Source organism: Quercus lobata, chromosome 8, assembly GCF_001633185.2.
Source record: "Quercus lobata isolate SW786 chromosome 8, ValleyOak3.0 Primary Assembly, whole genome shotgun sequence".
Lineage (NCBI taxonomy): Eukaryota > Viridiplantae > Streptophyta > Magnoliopsida > Fagales > Fagaceae > Quercus > Quercus lobata.
In genome coordinates, this window is record NC_044911.1 from 4,676,062 (window position 1) to 4,695,572 (window position 19,511).

At 33.9% G+C, this 19,511-nt stretch overlaps 3 protein-coding genes across 4 annotated transcripts in view; all 3 read left to right on the top strand.

The window, feature by feature from the left end:
• Window positions 1–2,131, top strand: part of LOC115958556 (non-functional pseudokinase ZED1-like) — a 29,162-nt gene extending 27,031 nt beyond the window's left edge. Inside the window, exon 4 of the mRNA XM_031076982.1 lies at window positions 2,069–2,131. The gene's annotated coding sequence lies outside the window, so the exon portion shown is untranslated. The remainder of the gene's footprint in view (window positions 1–2,068) is intronic.
• LOC115958558 (meiotic recombination protein SPO11-1) lies at window positions 1,303–5,993 on the top strand. Of its 2 annotated transcripts, XM_031076984.1 has the most exons (15): window positions 1,303–1,380; window positions 1,497–1,596; window positions 2,360–2,433; window positions 2,537–2,638; window positions 3,077–3,150; window positions 3,386–3,402; window positions 4,035–4,104; window positions 4,176–4,212; window positions 4,415–4,462; window positions 4,552–4,610; window positions 4,674–4,705; window positions 4,826–4,931; window positions 5,118–5,238; window positions 5,321–5,384; window positions 5,474–5,993. In XM_031076984.1, exons 1-15 carry the CDS (start codon window positions 1,326–1,328, stop codon window positions 5,598–5,600), a joined length of 1,086 nt encoding a protein of 361 aa, XP_030932844.1. In that variant the 5' UTR covers window positions 1,303–1,325; the 3' UTR covers window positions 5,601–5,993. The 2 variants fall into 2 exon arrangements, with proteins under 2 accessions (XP_030932844.1, XP_030932845.1); XM_031076985.1 differs by lacking the exons at window positions 1,303–1,380; window positions 1,497–1,596 and adding an exon at window positions 2,210–2,229.
• A 6,714-nt stretch (window positions 5,994–12,707) lies between these two features.
• Window positions 12,708–14,676, top strand: LOC115958557 (non-functional pseudokinase ZED1-like). The gene is made up of 2 exons (XM_031076983.1): window positions 12,708–14,006; window positions 14,209–14,676. Exons 1-2 carry the CDS (start codon window positions 12,856–12,858, stop codon window positions 14,297–14,299), a joined length of 1,242 nt encoding a protein of 413 aa, XP_030932843.1. The 5' UTR covers window positions 12,708–12,855; the 3' UTR covers window positions 14,300–14,676.
• The last annotated feature ends 4,835 nt before the right edge of the window (window positions 14,677–19,511 follow it).

Genomic DNA, 19,511 nt, shown 5'->3' on the forward strand with positions numbered 1-19,511 from the left:
GCATTTCAAAAAAATTTCCGGAAAATATTTTCTAGTGTTTGGAAAAGAAGAAGGAAAACACAAATCCAGAAAAAATCATCAACGATCGCGATCTCGCCGGCGCGATCTCGCGATCAACGGCGACGGCGCGATCTCGCGATCGACGCTTCGCGAGATCGCGCCGTTGATCGCGATCAACGGCGCGGGCAAGATTGCGATCGACGCGTCGCGAGATCGCGATCTCGCGATGGCGTGAGATCGCGATTGACGCTTCGCGAGATCGCGCCGTCGATCGTGATCTTGGTCGAAGGCGAGATCGCGATCAACTGCGCGATCTCGCGATGGCGCGATCTCGCGAAGGTGAGATCGCGATCTTCGCGGCGTCGGACTGGAGCTCGCGAGATCGGCGCCGCCTGGAGCTCGGAGTCCGCCGGCGATCATCGGACTGACTGGAATGTTCTTCTCCTCTCTCGCGCGCGCGCGCTCTCTCTCTCTCTCTCTCTTTTTCCGGAAATGCTTTGAAGTGAAAATGAAGGCAGATATTCATTTCCGTGGTCAAGGCTGAAAATTTCAGTCAACAGGAAATCAATTTCCGGAAAATAATGTTTTCCGTGACAGCCAAACGCAGAATTTTCCGGAAATTGATTTCCGAAATTCGTTTGAAGTCGATTCAAACGCACCCTTAATTCAATTTACACTTAAAATGTCTCAAACTCTACTTCTTATTAGTTAATACTAGTGACCATACCAAGGTTTACTAGCATTCGTTAAAGTTCAAAACATCAAATTGCACTCTCTAAATTTGGAGTATTTTTTTTTTTCCTAAACTTTTAATTTTGTTAATTTCATCATTTATAAATGTTACTAATGTGGTACTTTCATCCACAATCTTTTTAAAAAGTTGTTGCTATAATCCCAAAACGATGTAGTTTAATTATTAAGTTTGATTAAAATTCATTTCAGTTCTTTAATTTTACTTTTATTCAATTGAATCCTCAAAAAAAAAAATTATAAAAGAAAGAAAATGATGAAATACCTTTTCATATATATACTTTATAGAGTAAGATATACAATTAAGTTGTATCGTAATTCAATAATAAACGACTAATGTTAGTGATATTATTTTTCATAATTATTCATGATTAAAACAAAATTACTTTCATGTTTTTATTAAAAAAAAGTTTTTGGACTTAGGATAATAATAACAAAATAAGTAACAAGCTTTAAACCGGGTCGACCTGAAATTTTTACAGCATGATTCCGGGTTGGAACCTACCTATAAATATCCAGAAAATGAAAATCTAACATTCGAAAAAATCGTACACACAGTCACAGAAAGAAAAAAAATGGAGGGAAACCGTGGGAGCTCACAGCGCTGCGCTTTGTTACGAAAAATCAGAGGTCAGAAAATTAAATTTCAAATTCAAAAAAACGCATTGAAATACATTCACATTCTTCAATCACACTCTCATCAACAATTCAAATTCTTATAATTTATGGTTTCTTTGGATTTTCAGAGTTCACTCGAGCTATAGTACAAGATCTGAGCATCGGACGGTCACCGATCGTTCTCATCGATCGGTTCAGAGTTCACTGCACGAATCCTCAAGCAAACTGGTTCGGTTTCTTCTCTTTCAAATTCTTTCAAAAATTCTTGTTCCTTAATTTTTTTTTAACGGAAACATGTGCGAAGAAAATGTAGCCATGTAGGTTTGGTTATTACTCGTAGCAAAATAGTAATAATTATTATTAATTAGTAATTTGATTTTTTTTTTTCCATTTGTTTCAATAACATTGACGATCGTATTTAGGTTTTCGAAAATTGATTCGAAAATCAAACACCACTGTTTTGTAGAATTTCTAAAAGCTTCATTAATTTTCAGCGCGTAATTGATTCGCTAAAGACCTTTAATTTTAAAATATTTTTTGCTTTAAAAAAAAAAATTGTTCATTAGTTTATTTAACGGAATTAGGCTTTATTTATGGTTGAAATGAAAAATGCGTGAAGGAATTGTAGGTTTAGATGAGAATTTGGTTATTGCTCTATAGCAAAATAGTGATTATTAAAATTTAATGAACACGCCACATGTCCATCTTTTTATATGTCGCATGCTTCACAAGATTTGGCTTGCGAACATGAGATAGACATGCCATGCGTTCTTCTCTCGTATGCGGTGCATCCAGCACATTGGATGCAAGCCAGATCTTTGAATAAAAATGGGATGTAGTTGAAAATGTTACTAGCATGAGGTGACTAGCGTTTGTCATTAAATTCATCAAGCATGATTGGGATTTAGTTGAAAATGTTACTATTGTTGTATGCAACTTTGCTGATCCCAAATTTATGGAACTAAGGTTTAATTTTTATTGCTTTATGCAGCTGTTGCAGCTCTGTTTTGCCAAATGGGAAGGAAATTCTCACACTTCAAAGGGAAAACCATGTGCATAGGCTCGGTGAGTGGGTTTTGACCTTAATCACTTATGAGAACCTTACAATGAGTCCTCAATTGTATGGAATACTATCCAACTATTGATGAGTTATTGAATTCTATTTCAGATGTCTTGCTAAGAGTGCTATTGATTGTTCAGCAACTTCTGCAAGAAAACCGGCATGGGTCCAAGAGAGATATATATTACATTCATCCATCTGTATTTTCAGGTAAATATGAATTAAGCTTCGGTCCCAATTTCAAATGATATTTCTTTTTATATTAAAGTTTCCCTGTTACTGTGATAGGAATCTGAAAAATGCATGTTCAGTGGAACAAATTTGAGTATCTGCCCTTAATTTATACTTTGTGCAATCACTTATCAAAAACAAAATTATACTTTGTGCAATCACTTTATGTTAAAGAAAGTCACAAGCTTCATCCTGGGGAGAACTTTATGAGAGATAATTTGATATCTTTGATTGTGCTCAGGTCTCCATTTGTCAACATTGTCAGTTATTTTAAAGGGCATAAGTCAGCACTTAGATATTTCGGAGAAATCTCAACTTAAAGTTAGATAGTATTAAATTTTCTTCCATAGATTTCAGTCCTCGTCTGCTTGAATGACATTGCTTTCTTAAATATCTTCCGCTTATTCTGCAATCCAGAACAGTCAGTTGTAGACCGGGCAATCAATGACATTTGCATCCTTATGCAATGCAGTCGCCACAATCTAAATGTGGTAGGTGTTTTCCTTATGCTTTCCTTTTCACCTGAATATTGCTAATTCGTTTTTGGTTCTGCTGGAGTGTATCAAGCCTTTGTGGTTTAAACTGAACAAACCAGGGGAAGGCTTAAGAAATTTCCAAGTGCATGGCTGCACTAGCCTCAAATTTTTGTAAAACCTGTGTCACTTTGTTGTCAATTACAAAGAACTTACACTTATTAAGACATTTATATCTTGTCTCTTTTGGCAGGTTTCTGTGGGCAATGGGTAGGTACTTGGGATCACACTCAGACCTTTTAAGATAAGTAGACAATCATTATTTTTTTCTGTCTGAATTCTCTTTCTAAGATCGTACTCAAAGCGTTGTTTGCCAATAGCAGATATGTGTTACTGGGTGAATATATCATATCTTTCCATGTCATAGGATTTTTATAGCCACTGAAATGTAATATACGTTTAACTGAATGATTATCAACATGAGTAGTTTATAAATTTTTGGATATATGGCATTCATTAGGCATAGCTAATAATTTCTATATGCTGAACTAATTATTTCCAGTGATCATAAGATTTTCAGATCTACCCTCAGTTTATGTACTTTCCATTGGACTCCAACAAGGCAGACATTTCTTCAAGTAAAAATAATAATAATTTTTTTAAAAAAAAACCCTCTTTTGTGAAGGGGATTAAATAGTCCTTTAGAGAGGGGGGGGGGGGGTTCTGGATGAGCGATAGTGCTTTACCACTTAAATAGTTCTTCACACACTGTTTTTTCATTTTTGAGTTTTCTCAACTACATAGCTGACCCTTTGACCCATAATATGCTGTGTTGATTTTTCTTTAGCATCCTTAGCCAATGTGCTTAGCTGTTAAAGTTTGTTGATCCCAATATTCTACAGGTTGGTGATGGGCTGGATAAGATTCTTAGAAGGTGGAAGGAAGTTTGATTGCATAAATCGTCCTAACACAGTAAGAACAGGAACTGGTATGGTTATTTAATTGTCTCCAATTTATATATGTCTGAACCGGTTCTATTGCAGGCCCACCCCATCCCTGTTCAAGTTGAAGAAGTCAAAGGTATCCAATTACTAAGATAATATGCAGGACAATTTAGAACAATCTATGTTTATAATTGACGCAGGCATTGGCAATAAGATTTATCTATTTTTTTCCTATGCATTAGTTGCAAGGATTTTTTATGGTATTCCTCACTTGGTGTCATGTATTGTCTGGAATACAGAGAGTAGATAATTGAAATATTCCTAATTCTTGCATGTAGACATTGTTAGTGTTGCTGACTACATTCTAGTTGTGGAGAAGGAATCAGGTAAGCAATTATACTGGTAATACTTATAGGAAGCACAACTTCTAAGTTCTAACATTCTTCCTTTTGACTAAATTATTAATGATATGCAGTATTTGAGCGATTAGCTAATGACCGGTTCTGCAATGCAAACCATTGCATTGTCATCACTGTAAGCTCTTCCTTAGGTCATTAGGCTCACCTCAAAATCCTTTTTGACCATTTTTTTTCACAGGGAAGAGGCTATCCAGATATCCCCACCAGAAGGTGAAAACTTTCACTTTCAGTTTACAATGTTTCTCACCATATTGCCATATATGTCACTTATCATTTTGTTTTCATGTATCTATTTGGGCTTTCTGTGAATATATGCATTTGTACCAATAGGTTTTTGCGGCTGCTCATTGAAAAGTTGTGTCTACCTACCTATTGTTTGGTTGATTGTGATCCATATGGCTTCGACATTCTGACCACATATCGGTTTGGTTCAATGGTTAGGTTTATTAAATTGTTAATGATATTGTTGTTTATTTATCATCCACTTGAGCAAGCTAAACAACATATATACTGGCAACTAGGAGTCTAGGACTGTGTATATGAAACTCTAAGAACAATGTAAATTTCCAATTTTTTTGAAAAGTTGACAAGGTTTTTTTTTTTTACACTTCTATTTTGTCAGCAAATGGCCTATGATGCAAAGCAACTGCGTTGCCCAGAGGTATGCTGGCTTGGAGTTTTTCCTTCAGATTCTGAGAAATACTGTCTTCCACAGCAATGTTTCCTTCCTCTGACAGCAGAAGGTGATAGATGGTACTTGTAGTGTTTCAGATAGGCTTTCTTATGTACGTAGTCTTCTGCTAATGTTCCTGATATTCCTGCCAGACAAGAAGAAAGCTGAAACTATGCTAAATAGATGCTACCTGCAAAGAGAAGTCCCAAGATGGAGGTAAAATTCTGTAAAATAACCTGTCATTTTTCTGTTATCCTTGTTTGCCTGGACTACACAGATTCTGAAGTTTTACTTCATCATGAAAGGTTGGAACTAGAGTTGATGCTGCAAAGAGGGGTGAAATTTGAGATTGAAGCATTGTCTGTGCATTCACTATCCTTTTTGTCAAAAGAGTACATAACATCTAAGATTCGAGGTGGAGTGCACATTTAACTCGTCTGAAATTTTCAGTGTACCTGCTAACATCTGGGAGAACATTTATATGATATCTGCAAGATTTAAAAGTTAAAACATAATCTTTAAACAATGTTTTATAGGTATAGGAAGAAGTCTAGTCAAATAGAGCCCAAGAACTCTCTTTTGGATCCAAGAAACGGCTCTTAGAGATCTTTTTTTCCTTTTGGAAGATACAAGAGTGAAACACAGCCTATTGATATTGGAAGAGGCAAAAGAGTCTTACAATGTATCATTTTTGGGTCCAAAGAAATTCTTAGGTATAGGAAGAAGTCTTATCAAATAGAGATTTTTTCACGCAACCATCTTCCATTTGTTAATACGATATATAAGAATCAATGCTAAAAATAGTACTACACTCTTGATCATGAACTATCAATTGCTTGTTGAACCATATGAATTGAAAATAAGATGCTCCAAATTTAAGAGTCCAAGAGTTTTATAAAACGTTCTTGATGGGTAAAAGAATGTGAATGAGAGATCCCATTCATAGTTTTGGAGCATCATCTAAAAACGGTCAAGTAAATTGCTTACAACCTTCAAAGGAGAAAAATAAAGGATTTTGGAAAGGGTTTGGATGTGGCAAACAGAAATCAATATTTGAGTAAAGCATCGAAAACCTTCAAAAGTTGATGCTAGTGGGCTGCCTGATTTTTTTTTTTTTTTTTAAATAATTCAAGAATTGGGGGTGGAGGATTTAAATGTTGGTCGTCTTGGTTGAAACATCATGAGGTGCTAATTAGTTTGAGTTATAAGGCTCTTGATAGTTTGCTAATTTAAATCAGTAAAATAACATGATCGATCTTTGGTTTAAACCAACTGGTTCATCCAATCAAAAAATGGAATAAGGAATGGATAAAAAGAAAAAACAATGGATTTTTTTTTTTATCCTTTTTGTGAAAAAAATTATTGGTTTTCATATGGATCCTATTTACATGTTACTTGGCCATGTCAAAAATATTGGATTTCAATATTTTATTTTAATAAAATAAAATAAAAATGCCACAGTGATCACTTTCTGTGGGTGAAAGGGTGATCGAAGACCCTTTTTTTTCATTAGAAGGACCAAATTCTTGAATTTCTGGGCGACTGGGCTTTAGGAAGGCCTGCTGTGTTTCTTACAATCCACAGCTCTCACAAGCATTCTTAGCCTGGATATGGACTTTTTGTCCTGGGAAATTCAAGCTTATTTCAATTAGGCCCAAATGTCTTCTTGAATGTTTTAGAAACACAGCGAAAAGCAGAAAATCAAAGACCATTTACAAAATTTGACATTATACAATTATTATTATTATTATTATTATTTTGGATAAATCACAGTATACTACAATTCGCCATCAAGGACGAATGTTATATGAAACCTAACAAGTCGGTAGATTAAAGACAAGAATCACACAACCACATCATGACTAGATAAGTCTCCACCCATTTGGGATTAATGGTCCACGTATCACAGCTAGCATCACAGCTGATTTGGCTAATAGAGGCAAGGAATGATACAATAAAACGGTAAATAATAATAATTTTGGGGGGAAAAGAAAGTAAAGAAGATTATTTTGGCTTGATATAAAAGTCTATGCTTATGAGCTTATTCACAAGAACATTGTTGTGTTTGAATTTTGGTTGTTTAGTAGTTGATTCTAACCTTGATTTGAGCTTGGCTCATTTGCTAAATAAAATAAAAAAATAAAAAAATAAAAAAAAAGAAGAAGGTTTTTTTCGTAAACTAAATCCACTACAAGCACTATGTAAAATTGCCTTAGTGCATTCTTCAGTTTTCTCAACTGGGATCCAATTAGCTTGAGCCTAACCAAACATTACGTTAAGAAAATGAAAAAATCCCTCTTTACTTTAAGAGAATAAGACTAGAAGTGTACGTAATAGGGTACAAACAGGTCAACACAATTATTGTTAGGCATAGGTGCTCATAAACATATCTAGTTCCCAGCGGGCTTTCAAACAACAACCAGTTTTAGTTTCAAAATTTAAATATGGTTATGGACAGTTAATAGAAAAATTAGGTCAAAATTATTTCGGGAAAATGGGCATTTGTCTCTAATTTATATACTATGTAGCAAAATGTCCCTGTTTTGAAACTCATTTTAACAAAATTGAGTTACAGGTGGGAGCTAATGTCGAGTTCTATGCATACTCCCCCTTCTCACATGAATTATGGGTCCCATCATAAATTTAATTAGTGAGATCCACAGTTATGTAAGAGGAGGGAGTATGCATTTATAATACTCTGAGAGTACCTAATAATTACCCTTACATTAGCCTTTCAAAGCCAATCCATACCGTGTGTTGACTTTGGAGGGCCCCAACGATTTCTATAGTATTTGCTTTTATTTATTTATTTTATGGTCCTTTATTTTGGTCATGTTTTTAATTTGGTCCTCAATTTTTTATAACTTCATTTTTTTTCTTATATTTTTAAACTTACTGATATTTTGATCCTGACATCATCTCACTTACAAAAAAAAAAAAAAGTTATTTCAAACTAGTAGTGCATTCCATTTATTACTTAGGCATTTTTTGTAAATAAGTCCATTTACTACTTAGACATTCTTTGTAAATGAGATGATAACTGGGACCAAAAGGACAACAAGTTTAAAAATATAGAGATCAAAATAAAGTTATAAAAACTTAAAGACCAAATTATAAATATGACCAAAATATAGAAAGAAAAAAGTATTGTCGACAAACTTTTGGTTTTTTTTTTTTTTTTTGCCTCAACATTTTTTGAAAATAATCCATCTTTTAGCTTTTTGTAACAAATTTAACATAAAAATTACCAAATACCATATCTTTTGATAAACATTATAAATAAAATAAAATAAAAGGTGATACGTCCCTAACACACTCTAAATATAATGGATTTATGCAAAATTAAAAAAAAAAAAATGGAAAACATATACATATGAAGCACAAAATTTATGTGGATTGACCTTGGATCTACGTTCACAGGTGGTGTCAAGGAAAAAGTTTAACTAAAAAATTAGATCCACGAGTTGGTTTTTCTAAGTGTCATGAGGGTTGTCATTCTACTCTTTTGTCTTTCTATGTCATTTTTTTGTTGCATTATTTCTATAGCACTAGTTTCTTTCTTTTCTATCAAAGTAATTTTTAGTGTCTTCAAATCTTCTTTTTTTTAAGTCATCTTTTTCAAAGTCTTTCTTATTGTCTTTATATGTTATAGCTATAGGTCTTTAGGTTGTTTTTAGTTTTCTATCATCTTTTCTACTATTATTTATATGCCAGTTTTCTATTGCACTATTCCTTTCGTCATGCCAATTGTCTGTTGTGGTTTTTACTGAAGGTGATCATACACATGAGGAATTTGAATATAATGATCATAACATACATGATAGAACTAAGGCCGAGGAATTTTTAGGCCACCTGTGTGTTTTGCTTGGGCTTGCAATTTTTTCCTGATTTTCAGGCCCGAGTATCACTCTAATATATATAGAGTACTCTATTAATTAGGTTCATATAGAGTTACTACGCAAAAAAATATGTTCATTTAAATTTAGATTCTAAGTAAGACTCACCATCAGTTTGGATAGAACAACCCAACACCAATCAAATCTTGAATAAATTTCTTTAAACAGAATCTAAGTATTTGTAGCTTATTGTCGAATTTGAGTTCTGATTGGTGTACCAATAGCTTGGGTTACAGTCAAATCTTAGCCTCTCTTTTGGGCTGGAATGCAAATTTTCACTAGAATTGTGGTTAGGCATCAATTATTATAGTCAAGCCAATTTGTGCCGTAAACAAGTGAAATTGTGGGTTCAAGATGCACCAAATATCTTTGTAATTTATCAATTAAAAATTTTCTGGAGTTACTTTCAATAACACGGCCTAATAGGTTAACTCTACTTTATTCTTTAAAAAAATATACAGAAGTTTCCATTGGAAACAGAAAAATATAGTCACCATAAAATTGAGACATTATAGGACTTTAGCCCAAGACATAGGGCTTATCTCTCATGCCCAAAGAACACCGACATTAATAATTAGCAGTTTTAACAATATAGCAAGCAGCCTTGACCAATAACACATCAATGATAATATCATAGAGAACTCACTAGAAAGTTAAGATGACTCAACTCTTCCACTCTTTTTTTTTTTTTTTTTTTTGTCCTTTGGAGTACAACCAATAGGACAAAATTGCCTTATACCCTTTTCACCCAAATTATATAGCCTTATGCCCCATTTCCAGACTAATTAGGGAAATGCCCTTCTTTTGAAACTCGATTTTCTCAAAATCTAGTTAAGCCCTATAGTGACGTTTTTAAGGACCTATAGTAACGTTTTGTAACTTGAGCTTCATGAAATCGAGTTACAGAATTGCCTATAACTCAATTTCATGGAGATCGAGTTACAAAACGTCACTATAAGTCCTTAAAACGTCATTATAGGTCCTTAAAAACGTCACTATAGGGCTCCAGAATTTTTTTTTTTTTTTTTTAAACTCGATTTTGAGAAAATCGAGTTACAAAAAAAGGGCATTTCCCTAATTAGTTTGGGAAGGAGGGCATAAGGCTATATAATTTGGGTGAAAAGGACATAAAGCCATTTTGTCCTAATATATATATATATATATATATATATATGGGACTTCAAGAGGCCCTGCACCTCACTTCTTTACGAATTTCAACATGTCGCCCATAAGATGTAAAGAACCGGTTACAAGGACCTGATGAATCAATTTAAATAATATTAGAAGACAGCCAAATGAATGGAGCGAGATCATTCTTTACAAAGATGCTATATGACCATAAAGAACAAAATGCAAAGACAAGCAGGGAACTCGTAGATGAAACAGAACAGCATTACAACAGTCATGCTTTTACTCATTGAAAGGTGGGCTTGCAAGTTTTAGCAATTTACTCAATGCAGGTGTTGCAAATTGATGCAAGTTGATCCCATGATTAAATTAATCAGGCCGTAGGTCGAGTAAATAATTAAATTTGTCTAATCATGGTTTTCAACTGGGCATTGAATACACTGCCCATTCAAGTAACTTTTTAAATTTCACAAGCACTCAAAACAATTCTGTCAAACTCCTCGGTATCAGGTTGCAGGAAATATATATATTTCCAAATTCGCAAGTATAATTTGAAAAGTTGTTTGGTGCACAACTACCTTCATTGTCACATCAGTTTGTGAGATTTTTTTAAAGTAGAAACATGTTAAAAGTACTACAAATTTTACTATATAATACTTAAAAACTAGTGCGGCAATAGATGTGATTGGTGAGTTTTAATCACCTCATAAATGATTGTAGAGTTGTCTCTTTGTTACTAGTGACACTTTAGTTAATAAGCTTAATGTAGAAAAACTAGTAGTACCCGTCACACTACTCTTTGTAGTAAAACTTGTAGTATTTTAGCATTTTCCTTACTTTTGATGACACATTAGTGTGTAGAACTCTATATAGTAAAAATTGTAATACACTTAATATCACTCTTAAAATTTTTTAGGAAGTTTTAAAACTTAAATCAAACTTGACTTGAGTTAAAATTTCATAACACAAAGATTATTTGTATTTCTTTCAAAAAAAGTATATGGACATATGGTAAATATATCTGTATTTTTGTTACTAATTTCTCAAAGATGAATGTAATATACTCGTACTATATAGATACTGTTCTTTTTCCGTTTCTGTATTTTTATGCCGAGCTTTTGACACGTACTTTTTAAAAGATGCAGAATTGCACCTATTCGTATACCTACTGTATTAAACACGTATTGTATTTTATTAACTATAGGGCAGACAAATATAAAAATTTTAAATTATTGTCATTCTGATTTTTTATTTAAACTTTTTCCTCGACCCCACTTGTGAACATAGTTCTAAGGTCAATCCACATAAATTTTGTGCTTCACATGTATTTGTTTTCCTTTTTTTTTTTTTTTTTTGCATAAATCCATTATATTTAGAGTGTGTTAGGGACATATCACCTTTTTATTTTATTTATAGTGTTTATCAAAAGATATGGTATTTGGTAATTTTTATGTTAAATTTGTTACAAAAAGCTAAAAGATGGATTATTTTCAAAAAATGTTGAGGCAAAAAAAAAAAAAAAAACCAAAAGTTTGTGTAGAAAATTTGAAGACACTAAAAATTACTTTGAAAAAGATGACTTAATGAAAGAATATTTGAAGACACTAAAAATTACTTTAACAGAAAAGAAAGAAACTAGTGCTAATGCAACAAAAAAATGACATAGAGAGACAAAAAATTAGAATGACAACCCTCATGACACTTAGAAAAATCAAATCGTGGATCTAATTTTTTAGTTAAATTTTTTCCTCGACACCACTTGTGAAGGTAGATCTAAGGTCAATCCACATAAATTTTGTGCTTCACATGTATATGTTTTCCTTTTTCTTTTCTTTTTTTTCTTTTTCTTTTTTTTTTTGGCATAAATCCATTATATTTAGAGTGTGTTATGGACATAGCACCTTTTTTTTTTTTTTTTAGTGTTTATCAAAAGATATGGTATTTGGTAATTTTTATGTTAAATTTGTTACAAAAAGCTAAAAGATGGATTATTTTCAAAAAATGTTGAGGAAAAAGAACAAAAAACCAAAAGTTTGACGACAATACTTTTTGCTTTCTATATTTTGGTCTTATTTATAATTTGGTCTTTAAGTTTTTATAACTTTATTTTGATCTCTATATTTTTTAAACTTTTTGTCCTTTTGATCCCAATTATCATCTCATTTACAAAGAATGTCTTAGTAGTAAATGGACTTATTTACAGAAAATGCGTAAGTAATAAATGGAATGCACTACTGGTTTGAAATTACCTCTTTTTTTTTCTTTTTTTTTTTTTTTTTTTTTTTTTTTTTTTTTTTTTGTAAGTGAGATGATGTTGGGATCAAAATATCAGTAAGTTTAAAAATATTAGAACGAAAATGAAGTTATAAAAGATTGAGGACCAAATTAAAAACATGACCAAAATAGAGGACCATAAAATAAATAAATAAAAGCAAATATTATAGAAACCGGTGGGGCCCTCCAAAGTCAACACACGTTTTGGATTGTGAGGAGGGAAGCTCCACTTTGCTTTTACTTTACTTTCGATGAAACTTCCCTCCTGAAATGAAAATTTACCATAAAAATGCCCTCATTGTCATTCAGTTGAGCCTCCATCCCTCGCTAGCAGAGTAGTAGTATTAGATTTAGAGCACAAAGGAAGGACGTTCCACATTCAAGCTATTATGCGCTGGAGTTGGTTAATGCCATTTCATCATTTCTTTATTAAAAGAAGAGAGGAAACAGAGAGAGCGTTTTATGAGAATGGAAGCAAGTTACTTGAGAAGCTAATTGCCTCTTGCAATGCCAAGCCTATTCCCATCCGTACCTTCTCCCCTCAACAGCTCCGCCAAGCAACCAACAACTTTTCTTCTGAACAGCTGGTAACGGGGTTCTCTATTCGGTACAAGGTTTCTCTTGAAGGACGAATTGTTTTCATTAAGGGTTCGTTCGTTCACAATGCCAAGCCTATTCCCATCCGTACCTTCTCCCCTCAACAACTCCGCCAAGCAACCAACAATTATACTGCTCAACATCTGGGAACTTATTGGTACACGGGTTCTCTTGAAGGACGAATTTTTCTCATTAAGCGTTTTGATTATGCCGATGTAGCCATCAATGATTTAGTGATTTCTGCAAAAATGAGTGGTCACAGCAATGTATTAAAGCCCATAGGCTGTTGTCTCCACACTCCATCTCCCATTTTTGTGTTTGAATTTGCCGCCAATGGTGTCATTGCAGATCGAATTTATGTCTCCCGCCTACCTCAGCCGATGGTGTGGGAGAGAAGGTTAAAGATTGCAAGGCAGATTGCTCATGCTCTTTCTTATCTCCATACTGCCTTCCCAAGACCTGTCATCCACATGGCTATCTCCATGCGCAGTATCTTATTAGATGAACATGATGTTCCCAAATTGTCTAGCTTTTATTTTTCTGTATCAATTCCCGAAGGTGAAGCTGACGTGGACGCTCCTTTTATTTTAAGGTTCTGCGCCCCTGAGTTTAAAGCATCAAGAAAAGTAACAGAGAAATTTGATGTATATTGCTTCGGTCAGCTTCTTCTAGAACTTTTAACTGGAGAGGATTCTTATAATATAACCCGATTGACAATTGATGAAGATTCTAGCTTAGTAGCATACATACATAATCGTGCTCAGGGTAGTTGCATAAACGAGATTGTGGATCCTGCAATCTTGGCTGAAGATGGGGAAGGAGGTGCTAGTTTAGAGCATCAATTACAAGCTGTGGTGGACCTTGCCTTGACATGTACAGAGGAAGATCCACAAAGAAGGCCAGCTATGGTTGATGTCACCAAACAACTCAGGCGGATTGAAAGGTTCGTTCCATCACTAATTATTTACTCACTTGATTTCATCCAATCATATGTTTAAAAAAGCTAATTTGATGGAGAGCCATTTAATGACATTATTAAATCCCCATTGCTACTAAGAAGCAGGCCTAATAAACTGGTATGCATCTTAAATAATGAAGGAGAATTCTCTATGAGATCAGCTTAATGGTATTTCACAATCACACAGGTTCACAAAAATGGGTGAAGAGCTTGGGGGAAATTTGCAGAATTTAAAGCTTCTTGAGAGTTTTGAAGAGCATGCTTCTGCATCATTTTAAAGGAATGCTTCCAGTGATGAAATCCAAGCAGTGAACGAAGCCTCTGAAAGGCCTCTTGAAGTTTAATTGTGATGCAACTGAATGATGACAGAGCTTGTATGGCAGTTTTAACCTGTGATTGGGAAGTTATCATTATGGCAAACCCTTAAGGTATGTATTAATGCTATAAGAACTGGAGGATAGGTTGTTATTGGCAAAGGAGTTTGATAATTGTTCTTTTGTTTGAATAAAAGGAACGCAAACTAAGTAATTCATGGTCTTAATAAATGACTATGTATGGTGGTTTGTTTAGGGAAAAAGGACATTTGTATTGTTTAGTTGGTTTGTAAATTTTCTTTTTCCAGAATATATGTGATTTCTCATTTTAGTTTGGCAAACCTTTTTCGTTTTGCAAAATAGTCTTAAATTTTAATCATTCATGTGAATTTGGGTCGAAAATTCGTTAAATAACTTATTGCTCCACAATTGATCTTCTAATTGGTATAATTGCAGTTAACACCTTCCCTTTGAATGAGATAAATATTGTTGTCCTAAAAAGTATGAAATGAAAATGTCATTATCCTAACAGAGATGTGCTTAATCCTTCTCTACTCTTACTGCTCCAATTCATTGTTATCCTCTTAAATTCAAAAGGCACCTTCTGATGGAACTCTGCTGGAGAAATATAGTTGCATAGGGCTGTTTGAACTTAGTACCGTAGTGGAGAGAAACATCAAAGACAAAACTCTAGGTCACACACCCACACTAACTCATTTGATGTGCAAAAACTCTAATCCAATTGCCTTAGGTATCAATCTATGCTAAGACAGATATTTGGCATTGTAAAACATATCCAGATGCCTTGTCCCACCATCACAAAGGATAGTCACAATAGCACCAATACAGTTTGTCAAAAAAGCAAGTGTTGTTGGTGCAAACACTAGGCCCCTTGATGATGGAGGATTGATAATAGGTTTTATTTGATTTGAATTTGATTTGGTTTGAACTCTGATTTTATTTCTGAATTATGTGTAATTGACTGTTTTGTTTCTTTCCTTCTTGATTCTTGCTTTGGAGGTCCTACTTCAAAAGGCTCCAAAAAAATAAAAGGCAAATCATTTTGGCATGGTGAATTTGATAGTAGATAATATTGAATTGAAATTTTTCTCTAACTTGGTGGTGATTTCAAGCAGCCTTAAGTGGTTAAGCCCTAGGCTTGTTATGGTCTTTCTTTATAAATCCCTAGACAAGTTTACAAATCTTGTACTGCATCAAATATGGTAGCAGAGTAAAAAATTTGATCCACATACTGAAATTCACAACCCAAAATGACCACAACTTTATGCAGCTTTTGAAACCAAACTCATCAAAGCATTCAAACACTACCACCCTCCTCAGTCAATCATACTAATCCACATTAGGATCTCAACTAAAACACCATTGCCAAGTCCAAATCAAGTTGTATTGTTCCTTGCCTTGACATTTACTGAGGAAGATATAGAGAAAACGCTAACAATGATAGATGTTACCAAAGATTCAATTTAATTTGAGAGACTTGTTCCATGGTTGATTATTTCTAATTTGGTTCATCAAAGTACCTTTCCAACTAGAATAGCCTCTTATTTAAGCATTGAAAATTCAAATTTTTCTATGAAATCAAAATTTCCAAAAACATAATTTCAATGTAAAATGTGTTTATACTGAAGTTGAGTTTTCAATTTAGTTTGGCAAGCCTTGTTCTCTTTACAAAATAGTCTTAAATTTTAATCATTCATGTGAATTTGGGTCAAAAATTCATTAAACAACTTATTAAAATTGATCGTCTAACTAAAATAATTGTAGTCAACACCTTCCCTTTGAATGAGATAAATATTGTTGTCCCGAAAAATATGAAACCAAAATGTCCTAACAGACAGAGATGTGCTTAGTCCTTCTCTAGTGCTTCTGCTCTTGTTCATTGCTATCCTCTTAAATTTAGAAGGCACCTTCTAAGGGAACTTTGCTGGAGAAATATAGCTGCATAGGGCTGCTTGAACATTGGATAGAAGTGGAGAGAAACAGCCAAGTCAAGACTCTAGATCACACTAACTCATTTGATGCCCAAAAACTCTAATCCAACCTTGGGTATCAATCTATGCTAGCTGAGACAGATATTTGGCATTGCAATACATACACAGATATCTCATCCCACTATCACAGAGGATGGTCACAAACAATTTCATGAACACACACACACAAAAAGAGTTTAGTTGTTGTGGACACCAGGCCACTGGATGATGGAGAATCAAGGGTGGACATTAAGAGCCACAATAACGAGTTTTATTTTTGAATTATTATGTGTGTGGTTATAACAATATTCTCAATGTTGAAAAATTCAACTTGCTTTCGCCTGTTGCTTAACAACAACGGAAATTTTGGTTGGTATGTTCATTTATCCATGCAAAAGCATTGTGTCCTTTGTCTTGTCCATTAAAGATGATTTGCATTTGATGAATAATAGGAGAGTGGGACCAGTTATTAATAAACATATTCAGATTATCGCATATCCAAATGTTTCAGGCATGCCAACAGGTTGATTTCAAGTCTTCCTAGTTCACAATGACTCAAAATTTAAGAGATTAAAAGGAAGAGATTAGAGATTTGAAGGCAAGAGATTAAAGATTTGAAGGCACAGCCAAGGAAGATAAGTCGTGTTCATTGTTAATATTCTTCTACATTGATGCTCTAAGAGTCTTATTCACAGTAAAATGAACTAACCACCCAAATTTGTCTAGCAAACTTATTTCCTCATGACATTACCATAGACAATAATAACTGGTACATTGGCATTAATTCATTCAACTTCTCTTGAAAAAATGATTTCAATCATCCTCGTACACAGCTCTGAATGAAATATATATTGTACACCTCTTAAAGAAAATACATATTGATGTCCCGAATAGAATGAAACAGAAAATTGACAATATCCTAACATAGATGTGTCTTATCCTGCTCTAGTGTTGCTGCTCCAGTGTCTTTTTAACTACAAGAATTCAGATGGATAAACACCAATATGAATTAGAATTAAATAAAGAATTTTCTTGGAGAGATATAGTCGCAAAGGCCTGCTCAAACTTTGGATGGAAGTAACAATAAACATCTAAGTCAAAGCTCTGGATCACACTAACTCATCTGATGTCCAAGAGGCTCTAATCTAGTAGCCTTGGGTGTCAATCCATGCTGAGACAGATATTAAGCACCATAAAACTTACTCAAATGACTCATCCCACCATCACAAATAATAGTCACAACTCACAATAGTGTGACCTGGGCCTATGGATTGTGTCATAAAACGTCTGACAGCTCTGACACAATTCATGGCCAATGAACTTCCAAGAAAGAGCCCATCATTCTTCAAAAGAAACCTGATAAAAGTTCAAGAAGCGTAGCATTGAAACACAGAAAGTATTTGTGTTCCAGCAAAGGAAAATGGGTGAAAAGAATGGATTTTTATTTTTTATGTTTCATCATCTGACAAATATTAATGGTGGACCAAAAAGGGAAAAAATCCGTAGTAGAATCAACAAAACAACAAACTGGTAGAATTGGCAGAATCTTTTTCCCATTGGTTTCATTCTCATCCTATCAGAAAAAATATCACTTTAAAAAAACAAAGGCATGCTCTAACCAAGACATTTCAACACCTTTCAAATCTGTGCCTCTGAAAGTCCCATCAAGTTTTGCCATCACGAAATTCTATGCTAACCTATATTTTCCAAGTCCTTCTGTTATTGTGTCAAATGGATTCTTCAATCTTCGTCCTTCGGCATCGTCTTTAGTGTGCATCGTCTCTAGTAGAAATTCCACTATAATTCTCATGTAATGGTTTTAAGTAATTTGATAAATATTAATTATAACTTATGACTGCTTTTGTTAACCTCAAAAAATGATTAAATTATAACAATTTACAACCATATAGATATAGTAACTATTTATGCATCTAAAACCCTCGAGATTAGCTTGAAACCAATATCAAATTATTAATGCTATATTATTAACAAATTTTATTACAAAACACTCATTTTTATGAAAAATAATAAATTATTACCTAAACTATATGTGGTCTTTGCACTTTTTACATATTTTTTCTATTCGATTAAAGCATTTGCTTCTTAATTTTTTTTCTTTATTTCTTTTTTATAGTTTTTGAATTTTTAAAAACATTGATGACATAGGATGAGGCATGACACACAATAAAGATATATATAAAAAATATAAAATGTAGTTAGAAAAAAAAATGAAAAAAAAACACCTATGATGGGGTTGGGGTTGTTTTGGGTGAGAGGGGTGTGAACAAGTTAAATTGAGTGGGTGGAGGGAAATATTTTTATAACCCCCTAATGGAAGGTTGGAAAAATTGCAATCCACTGCTGACACCAATCTATAAATACGACGGATCGGTTGAACATCTTTAACAATTTTAACTTGTTAGATTGAGCAAATTAGGCGAGTGGACAAATACAATTATCTAAATGAAATTATTTCAATTAAATTGAATAATAGTTTCCCCCCTCAAATAAAAAAAGGAATGAAATTTTTTCAAATTTTATTAAATTATCACAAATACTACATTATTTTTATAGAAATGATTGAAATTTTATCACACTAAAAATAAAAACATCTAAGAATCTTAAATTGGACATGTACATAGATTAAGAATTGTGGGGCCCAATAATTCATGGACCAGGCCCATTTGCCCTTAGAGAGTCCAAAGGCCCGAGCCGAGGAGAACTGTGGCTCGAGCTCTACAATGCAGAGCACAAAACAATTTTTGGGAGGCAGCCGAGGACAATTCAGTCCTCGGTAGATCCTGAATCCCACCGGAATAAAGGGGTAAAACTGGTATAGGGACGAATTTGTAAGGAGATCCAAAATATCTTGGGGAAGTTATCCTTACTACCCTTCTAGATAAGACCCAGCACATGACAGAGCCGTACTCTGTAGCCTTATCAACCATACCCAACAATTCTGGGATTAGACTGATGGGACAAATATCAGTCTTGTAAAGATTGACCCTACACGTGGACGAAGGACAATTAACACAGACGAGTATAAAAGAAGAAAGTAAGTAAATCTAAAGAGGATCCCATCCCACCTCCGAAAAAGGAAGATGACATGGGGGAGAACATCTCAACAACACCGGACTTCACTGAAGAAAGTCCGTCGTTGGATAACCGGGGTAAGGCCTCAATGG